The sequence below is a fragment of the Somniosus microcephalus genome, chromosome 12 (assembly GCF_052327205.1).
Source record: "Somniosus microcephalus isolate GS21.2 chromosome 12, FLI_Smic_1.0, whole genome shotgun sequence".
Classification (NCBI taxonomy): domain Eukaryota; kingdom Metazoa; phylum Chordata; class Chondrichthyes; order Squaliformes; family Somniosidae; genus Somniosus; species Somniosus microcephalus.
Window position 1 is genome coordinate 7,456,910 of NC_140998.1, and position 10,145 is coordinate 7,467,054.

General features: G+C 50.0%; 1 protein-coding gene across 1 annotated transcript in view; it reads left to right on the top strand.

Moving 5' to 3' along the window:
- Positions 1-8,448, top strand: part of tmed8 (transmembrane p24 trafficking protein 8) — a 34,413-nt gene extending 25,965 nt beyond the window's left edge. Inside the window, exons 3-6 of the mRNA XM_086002560.1 lie at positions 320-428; positions 4,378-4,528; positions 6,670-6,957; positions 7,483-8,448. Of these exons, the coding sequence (XP_085858686.1) occupies positions 320-428; positions 4,378-4,528; positions 6,670-6,957; positions 7,483-7,700 (766 nt within the window). The 3' untranslated portion in view covers positions 7,701-8,448. The remainder of the gene's footprint in view (positions 1-319; positions 429-4,377; positions 4,529-6,669; positions 6,958-7,482) is intronic.
- The last annotated feature ends 1,697 nt before the right edge of the window (positions 8,449-10,145 follow it).

The window sequence follows — 10,145 nt, forward strand, 5'->3', positions numbered from 1 at the left end:
ATTCCCTGGCCCCTTCAGAGCTGTAAATTATTTCTGGATGGCATCATATGGTGCGGGGAGGCCAGGGGGTGCCTGGTGGGGCGTGACCGGGCCCTAGTGGAAGGCTGGGCAGTGTCTAGTGGGGCGTGACTGGGGCCTGGTGGGAGGCCGGGCAGTGTCTGGCGGGGCGTGACGGGGGCCTGGTGGGAGGCCGGGCAGTGTCTGGCGGGGCGTGACGGGGGCCTGGTGGGACACGGTCGGTTTGCGACTCGGGCCGAGGGATGCAGCAACTGTTACTCACATTTTATTTTTTGACTGAGTGGTTTTTTTCTCTTGAGAGACCACAGAGTGCAAGACCGGTGACAGCGGAAACAGAAGGCAATCCCGGGGAAAGTTCCGGAATTCCAATGGACCAGGCAGCTGTGCTGGGCAATGAGCAACCACAGCAGGTGTGCGGCTGAATTCCATGTAACTAGTCCCTGCAGCTCCCTCGTACTCTCTGTGCGATTCTTAATTAAAAAGTACACAACACAGCCAGGTATTTTTTTCGCCCCCCGCCCCCCCCCCCTCCCTTTCTCTCCTAAGGCACTGGCACAAAATTCTGAGTTCGAGCCCCACTCCAGAGACTTGAGTAGATAATCCAAGCTGACACTCCCGGTGCAGTGCTGAGGGAGTGCTGCACTGTCTGAGGTGCCGTCTTTCAGATGAGATGTTAAACCGAGGCCCGTCTGCTCTCTCAGGTGGACGTAAAAAGTCCCGCGTCCACTATTTTGAAGAGTAGCAGGGGGAGTTCTCGCTGGTGTCCTGGCCAATATTTATCCCTCAACCAACATCACTAAACAAATAGATTATCTGGTCATTTACCTCATTACTGTTTGTGGCAACTTACTGTGCGCAGATTGGGTGCCACGTTTCAACAACAACTACTGTATTTATATAGCGCCTTTAACGTAGTAAAATGTCCCATGGCACTTCACAGGAGCGTTATCAAAGAAAATTTGACACTGAGCCACAAAAGGATACATTAGGACAGCTGACCAAAAGGTTGGTCGAAGAGGTAGGGTTTAAGGAGCATCTTAAAGGAAGAGGTAGAGAGGCGGAGAAGTTTAGGGAGGGAATTCCAGAGCTTAGGGCCACGGCAGCTGAAGGCACGGCCGTCAATGGTGGAGCGATAGAAATCGGGGATGTGCAAGAGGCCAGAATAGGAGCAGCGCAAATATCTCGGCGGGTTGCAGGTTACAGAGATAGGGCGAGGCCATGGAGGGATTTGAAAGCAAGGATGAGAATCTTAAAATCGAGGCATTGCTTAACCGGGAGCCAATGTAGGTCAGCGATCACAGGGGTGATGGGCGAACGGGACTTGGTGCGAGTCAGGACACAGGCAGCAGAGTTTTGGATGACCTCAAGTTTACGGAGAGTGCAAGATGGGAGGCCGGCCAGGAGTGCGGTGGAATAGTTAAGTCTAGAGGTAACAAAGGCATGGATGAGGGTTTCAGCAGCAGATGAGCTGAGGTAAGGGCGGAGTCAGGAGATTTTATGGAGGTGGAAATAGGCGGTCTTAGTGATGGCGAGAACATGTGGCCGCCAGCTCATCTCTGGGTCAAATACGACACCGGTTTCTTATATTACAGCAATGACTACAGTTCAAAGAAAGACAGAATTGCATTTCCATAGCACCTTTCATGATGTCTCAGGGCCTTGGTGAGACCACACCTGGAGTACTGTGTGCAGTTTTGGTCTCCTTACCTAAGAAAGGATATACTTGCCATAGAGGGAGTGCAGCGAAGGTTCACCAGACTGATTCCTGGGATGGCAGGACTGTCGTATGAGGAGAGATTGGGTCGACTGGGCCTGTATTCACTAGAGTTTAGAAGAATGAGAGGGGATCTCATTGAAAAGTATAAAATTCTGACAGGGCTAGACAGGCTGGATGCAGGGAGGATGTTTCCCCTGGCTGGGGGGTCTAGAACCAGGGGTCACAGTTTCAGGATGGGGTAGGACATTTAGGACTGAGATTAGGAGAAATTTCTTCACTCAGAGGGTGGTGAACCTGTGGGATTCTCTACCACAGAAGGCGGTGGAGGCCAAGTCACAATGTATTTAAGGAGGAGATAGATTTCTAGACACAAAAGGCATCAAGGGGTATGGGGAGAGAGCGGGAATATGGTATTGAGATAGAGGATCAGCCATGATCATATTGAATGGCGGAGCAGGCTCGAGGGGCCGAATGGCCGACTCCTGCTCCTATTTTTCTATGTTTCTAAGTGCTTTACAGCCGATGAAACCACCTTTCCTACATGAGGAACGTGATGTTGCTCTTCAGTCTTGAAAGCTCCAATTGACCCCCAGTATCCACAGCCTTTTGTGGGAGAGAGTTCCAGATTTCCACCACCCTTTGTGTGAAGAAGTGCATCTCCCCTAAATGGCCTCGCTCTAACTTTAAGATGATGCCCTCTTGTTTGGAGTCTCCAACAGAAGAAGTAGTTTCTATCAATCTATCAAATCCCTTGATTGTTTTAAACGCCTCGACTGGATATCACCTCAATCTTCTAACCTCGAGGGAATACAAACCTAGTCTACGCAACCTGCGCATAAACTCACAATTTAACCGTTAGCCCCAGGTATCATTCTGGTGAATCTGCGCTGACCACCCCCCTCCAAGGCCAAGATATCCTTCCTGAGGAGCGGGGCCCAGAACTGAATGCAGTTACTCCAGATGGTGTAGAAACATAGAAGATAGGAGCAGGAGTAGGCCATTCAGCCCCATGAGCCTGCTCTGCCATTTAATGAGATCATAGCTGATCATCCAAGTTCCTGTCAGTACCCAGTCCCTGCTTTCTCCCCATACCCTTTGATCCCTTTAGCCTTAAGAAATATATCCACTCCTTCTGACCAAGGCTCCGTACAGCTGGAGCATCACTTCCTCACTTTAGAATGCCAACACCCTCGCGGTAAAGGCCAGCATTCCATTAGCCCTTTTGATCACCTTTTGTACCCGTGCACTAGCTTTTACTGGTGTAGCTGGACACCCACGTCCCTTTGCTCCTCCACGGCTCCTAGTCTCTCCCTGAAGAAAATATTCCGATTTGTTTTTCTCCGGTCCAAAGTGGATGACTTCACACTGCCCGTATTGAACCCCATCTACCGGAGGTTTGCCCGCTCACTTAGTCTGTCTCTGTCCCTTTGTAACTTCCTGCTTCCATCGACACAAGCAACGAAGCCACCCAACTTGCTGTCCTCTGAAAACCTGGATATAGAACTGTCTATTCCTTCATCCAACTCATTGATAAAAATACAGGAAACTCGTTTAAACGGCACCTAAATATCCAGAATTCTCTATTAACCGGCAAAATTCATACTCCGAAAACACCATCTCAATAACCGGCAATGTTGCCAAGTCTGAGTCTCCCGCGGTGGCCGAGTTAGTCAGTGGGGGTAGTTCTCCAAACTGCCACTACTTGGCTTCTTGGCGCTATCGGAAGTCCGAACACCTCAATAACAGGAGTCTGACTCTTTGTTTGTTAAAAATAGCCTCGGTAGATAACCCTCTCCGTCATCCGGAATTTTTAATCAACCGACACCATCCCGGTCCCGTCGGTGCCGGATACCAAAGAGTTTCCTGTAGTGAAAGGCTGAGGCTCCAGTACAGATCCCGCCAATCAAATAACCACCTCTTTGTCCCTACTCTCTCCTACCGCCCAATCAATTACCAACCCATGCCACAATAATCTCTTGTGAAAAACCTTATCAAATGCCTTCTGGCAGTCCATACAGACAACATCTGTAGACGCTCTCCTATCCACGATGCTAGTGACCTCAAAATATTCAACTAAATTAGTTAGACATGACCTGCCCTTCACAAATCCATGATCTCTGATCATCTCGTACTTGTCCAAGTGCTCAGTCACCATTTCTGATAGATTCCAGTAACTTCCCTACAGCTAATGTTAAACTGATGGGTCTGCAATTACCTGGTTTCTCTCTCCCTGGCGTTCTTAACTATCAGTGACATTTACAATTTTCCAATTCAAAGGCATAATTCCAGAATCACGAGAGAGTTTGGAAAATTATGACCAACACATCTGTAATTTCTTCACCTGATTCTTTTAATACCTGGGGATGAAAGCCATCAGGTCCTGGAGATTTGTGTTTCTTAAGCCCTGTTATTTTCCCCATTACCATATTTATTTTACTTTTTAAATCCACTAAATTCCATCCCGTGACTTATTTTTAGGTCCTGTCCCAGAAGGTGGATTATTGTGGCTGCTATAATTTTCTAACTACTCGAGAGGATTTTGTGAAGTGGGCTGATTCCTGGGCGTTGCAGAGTTGGTTTGTAATGGTGCCCCACTGGTAGTAACGTGCAACTTCACTGGATCTTTACTCTTTGTCCTTCAGGATGTTCAGAACAGCAAACCGTGCGAGGCGACTGCAACGGCACTTGCTGCATATCGGGTTCGCAAAGTAAGCAGCGATTCGGTGATCATTCAGTCTGACCATGGGGGTCCAGAAAAACTACCACCAGATCCATCCGAGGGTCCTGGGAGAGGTGAGTGCAGCGATAGTCGGAAATGGGAGAGTGTGGAGGGAGCTTTACTCTGTATCTAACCCGTGCTGTACCTGCCCTGGGAGTGTTTGATGGACAGTGTGGAGGGAGCTTTACTCTGTATCTAACCCGTGCTGTACCTGCCCTGGGAGTGTTTGATGGGACACTGTAGAGGGAGCTTTACTCTGTATCTAACCCGTGCTGTACCTGCCCTGGGAGTGTTTGATGAGACAGTGTAGAGGGAGCTTTACTCTGTATCTAACCCGTGCTGTACCTGCCCTGGGAGTGTTTGATGGGACAGTGTAGAGGGAGCTTTACTCTGTATCTAACCCGTGCTGTACCTGCCCTGGGAGTGTTTGATGGGACAGTGTAGAGGGAGCTTTACTCTGTATCTAACCCGTGCTGTACCTGCCCTGGGAGTGTTTGACGGGACAGTGCAGAGGGAGCTTTACTCTGTATCTAACCCGTGCTGTACCTGCCCTGGGAGTGTTTGATGGGACAGTGTAGAGGGAGCTTTACTCTGTATCTAACCCGTGCTGTACCTGCCCTGGGAGTGTTTGATGGGACAGTGTAGAGGGAGCTTTACTCTGTATCTAACCCGTGCTGTACCTGCCCTGGGAGTGTTTGATGGGACAGTGTAGAGGGAGCTTTACTCTGTATCTAACCCGTGCTGTACCTGCCCTGGGAGTGTTTGATGAGACAGTGTAGAGGGAGCTTTACTCTGTATCTAACCCGTGCTGCACCTGCCATGGGAGTGTTTGATGGGACAGTGTAGAGGGAGCTTTACTCTGTATCTAACCCGTGCTGTACCTGCCCTGGGAGTGTTTGATGGGACAGTGTAGAGGGAGCTTTACTCTGTATCTAACCCGTGCTGTACCTGCCCTGGGAGTGTTTGATGGGACAGTGTAGAGGGAGCTTTACTCTGTATCTAACCCGTGCTGTACCTGCCCTGGGAGTGTTTGATGGGACAGTGTAGAGGGAGCTTTACTCTGTATCTAACCCGTGCTGTACCTGCCCTGGGAGTGTTTGATGGGACAGTGTAGAGGGAGCTTTACTCTGTATCTAACCCGTGCTGCACCTGCCCTGGGAGTGTTTGATTCGGACAGTGTAGAGGGAGCTTTACTCTGTATCTAACCCGTGCTGTACCTGCCCTGGGAGTGTTTGATGGGACAGTGTAGAGGGAACTTTACTCTGTATCTAACCCGTGCTGTACCTGCCCTGGGAGTGTTTGATGGGACAGTGTAGAGGGAGCTTTACTCTGTATCTAACCCGTGCTGTACCTGCCCTGGGAGTGTTTGATGGGACAGTGTAGAGGGAGCTTTACTCTGTATCTAACCCATTCTGTACCTGCCCTGGGAGTGTTTTACGCTGACATTGGATGGTCAAAATTGGAAATCTTCCCATTCCCCAGAGACTAACTCCTCATGTTGCTGTGGACTAGATTAATCACTTGGTCTTCTAAGTCTGCCCTGTCTGAGCACCCTGAGCCCCAGGCGTTGCTTGTTGCTGGGATATCTGGCTACTTCTGTACAAAGACCACCAGCTGTCTCTGTCTAGCAGTTGTAAAGCTGGGATTAAAACGGGTATGAGAGACAACAGTATGTGTGCTGTGGACTCATCAGCAGACTCTCTCTCTCTCCCCCCTCTCTCTCGCTCGCCCGCTCCCCTTCGCCCGCTCCCCCTCGCCCGCCCCCCCTCGCTCGCCCGCGTCCCCCCCCCCGCTCGCCCGCCCCCCCACCCCCCCTCGCCCGCCCCCCCCCCCACCCCCGCTCACCCGCTCTCGCTATCTCTGTAATCTCCTCCAGCCCTACAACTCTCCCAGATCTCTGTGCTCCTCTAAATCTGGCCTCTTGCGCATCCCCGATTTCCATCGTTCCACCATTGCCGGCTGTGCCTTCAGCTGCCGAGGCGCTAAGCTCTGGAATTCCCTCCCTAAACCTCTCTGCTTCTCTTTCCTCTTCCTTAAAACCTACAAGCTTTTGGTCACCTGCCCTAATATCTCCTTATGTGGCTCGGTGTCAAATTTTGTTTGATAATCGCTCCTGTGAAGCGTCTTGGACATTTTACGGTGTTAAAAATGTTATATAAATGCCAGTTGCTGCTGTTGAGTGGGACTAGCTCCGTCATTCCCATGTGCCTTTCAGTCGTTCCTGTAATTGACGCTGCATCCACCTGGATTTCCACCGAGATGACTGAGTTCAAAGAGAAAATGCGGCGGGAAAAGGCGGGAGTGCTGAAGGTGAACCGCGGGAACGTGGTGACAGTGCGGGTCCCCACCCACCCCGAAGGCACCTGCGTCTGCTGGGACTTCGCCACGGACACCTACGACATCGGGTTCGGGGTGTACTTCGAGTGGGCATCCGTGACCAACACGGAGATTACGGTGCTGGTCAGTGAGTCAAGCGAGGAAGAGGAGGAGGAAGATGCAGAAGGTAACAGGCTTTACCCTGTAAATATTCACTCAAAGGGTTGTGAGGGCTGTGGAGGCTCAGTCGTTGAGTATACTCAAGACAGAGATCGATAGATATTTGGATATTACGGGAACCAAGGGATATGGGGATTGTGCGGGAAAGGAGTTGAAAGTGAGGTAGATCAGCCATGATCTTATTGAATGGTGGAGCAGGCTCGATGGGCCGAATGGCCTACTCCTCCTATTTCTTATGTTCTTATGAGTGGGGCTTGAGCCCACGACCTTCTGACTCTGAGGCGAGAGTGCTACCACGGAGGCTCCCTGTTTACTTGGTGTGTGCCAGCAGGCATTCCCCAGCCTCACTTAGCTGGTCTGCCTGGCATCAGGTGCCAACTCGCTGGAAGACTAGCCAGGAATAGCTTATGCCCTAGTGTACCCATCCTCCGCCTCTGTATCCATCTTCGCTAAATCATCTCCCTGCAGCCCCGTCGTTTGTTGTCTGTCCCTCCTCCTCGTGCTATTAATATCCTCTTGTGTTGTTCCTCAGTGCCCCCCATCCATGGAGACATCGAGAGGGGAACTAAAGAAGTCAGCCGATCTGACCTGGAGGAGATCCTGCCCGTCTACCGCAAGGACAGTCACTTGGAGGTCCAGTCCGGCAGCCACAAGTACCCAGGGCAGGGGGTCTACCTGCTCAAATTCGACAACTCCTACTCCATCTGGAGACACAAAACCCTGTACTACCAGGTCAACTACAGCTCATGAGAAGACAGCAGCAGCAGCAGCAGCACTCCCCGCTTGTGTGTGTTGGGGGGGGGGGGGGGGGGGGGGGGGTGGGGGAAGAATCCCCATCCCATTTCTCCAGGGATAGATCTCTCTCCGAGTCGGCCTCTTGTTTTCTTTCTGTGACGGTTGTTTTCTTTTGCAAGAATCTGACTGGAGCGAATGAGCCCAGCATCCAACACTGCGAACTCTCCCCAACTCCTCACACGAGTGGCACGTGATTAGTGTTGTTTGGTTTATTTTTGTTTTCGCAGTGTTGTCATCGCGTTGCCTGTTGTGTTCTTGGTACCACTGAATTTAGATTATATTATATATATCTTTTTATGTTTGCAGATTTATTTTCACTGTTTTATGCCACTATATATATCTATATTTTAAAAACTTTCTATTATATGTTAAAGGACATAAGCTGCGATGCCTGTACTGGTGCAATATCGGATTTGAGCTTGTTTTGTGGTTTTCTGAACGGGTTGCAGCTGCATTCCGAGTGTTTACAAGTCCCCTGTTGCACTCCCTCACCCCAAGGTATGCCTCCAAAGATTAGTTTTTCTTCTTTTAATTATGAAAATTGGCATTACATTCCGAGCACTGGTACCTTGGAAAGAAAAACAGGGAGGGTGGGTGGAAGAAAGAAATGAATGTCATTTGCTGCTTTCGGAAGACACAATATATTTTGTATTCTATATACTGTCTGTAAAAAGATAAATAAAGATAAAGTCTAACCTTGAAAGGTGTGAAGTGGGGGGGACTCTGCTTGATTGAGAGAAGCGGAAACGCTCACAAATACAGAAATCTAAAATAAAATCAAAAGTCGCAGATACACAGCAAATCCCTCCGTGTCTGCAGAGGGACAGTGCTTCACAGCCAATGAAGCACTTTCGAAGTGTGGTCACTGGTGTAATGCAGGAAACGCGGCAGGCAGTTTGTGCACAGCAAGCTCCCATAAATAGCAATGTTTTAAAGAGCCGGTAATCTGTGTGTGACGTTGGTTGAGGGGTAAATGTTGGCCCGGACACCGAGGAGAACTCCCCTGCTTTTCTTCAGATTCGTGCCGTGGGATCTTTTATGTCCGCCTGAGAGGGCAGACGGGGCCTCGGTTTAACGTCTCATCCAAAAGACGTCATCTCCGACAGTGCAGCGCTCCCTCAGTGCTGCGCTGGAGTGTCAGCCTAGATTGTGTTCAAGTCTCTGGAGTGGGACTTGAACCCGTGACCTTCTGAGTGAGGCAAGTGTAAAAGGAGCTGTATAAATGCAAGTTCTTTGTTTCCTCAGGATGTGCCAAAGCGCTTGACAGCCAATGAAGTACTTTTGAAGCATAGTCACTGTTGTAATGTAGGGAAAAGCGGCCAAATTGTCCCACCACCAAACACATCTTCCCCTCCCCTCCCCTTTCAGCATTCCGAAGGGACCGCTCCCTCCGCGACACCCTGGTCCACTCCTCTATCACCCACAACACCCCTTCCCCTTTGCCCGGCACCTTCCCGTGCAAGCGCAGGAGATGCAACACATGCCCTTACACCTCCCCCCTTCCCACTGTCCAGGGCCCCAAACACCCCTTCCAGGTGAAACAGCGATTTACTTGTACCTCTTGCAATCTAGTATACTGTATTCGCTGCTCACGATGCGGTCTCCTCTACATTGGGGAGACCAAACGCAGATTGGGTGACTGCTTTACAGAACACCTCCGTTCAGTCCGTAAGGGGGACCCCGAGCTTCCGGTCGCCTGTCACTTTAATTCACCGCCCCATTCCCACTCAGACCTCACCGTCCTCGGCCTCTTGCATTGTTCCACTGAAGCTCAGCGTAAGCTCGAGGAACAGCACCTCATCTTCCGATTAGGCACTTTACAGCCTTCTGGACTCAACCTAGAGTTCAACAATTTCAGATCATAACCTCGGTCCCGATCATATATATATTTTTTATCCACGCTTTGTGTCTTTTCTTCTCTCCCACAGGGCAGCTGTCTTTCATTCTGCCGGCGCAATTTACACTTCATCTAGAGCCATCCTTAGTTTCTGAACCTGTCCCATTACCATCTCCGCTCGCCTTGAATATCTTAATGTCTCTTAACCTCTCCTGCCTTCTATCCTATCACAGACCTTCCCTTTTGTTCTTTCATCCCCTCCCCCCTTTCCCAGCCCCTACACTTGCTTAAAAATCTGTTCCATTTCCTGCTTTTTTCCAGTTCTGACGAAAGGTCATCGATGTAGTGTCCGTGTGTTGATAAAGACACTGAAGACAGGAGTTGGTTCATAGGTATTTACTAAGCAAGTCTGGGGGGGGGGGGGGGGTTTCTAAAGGATATACACAATACACAGGCTTATATAGCCCAAGTGGCAATTACCGGCATTACGCACACCTGGGGCTCTTAAAGGCACATACACCACAATTCCTCCCCTTCTAGCTAACTAGTACATCATATTTTAA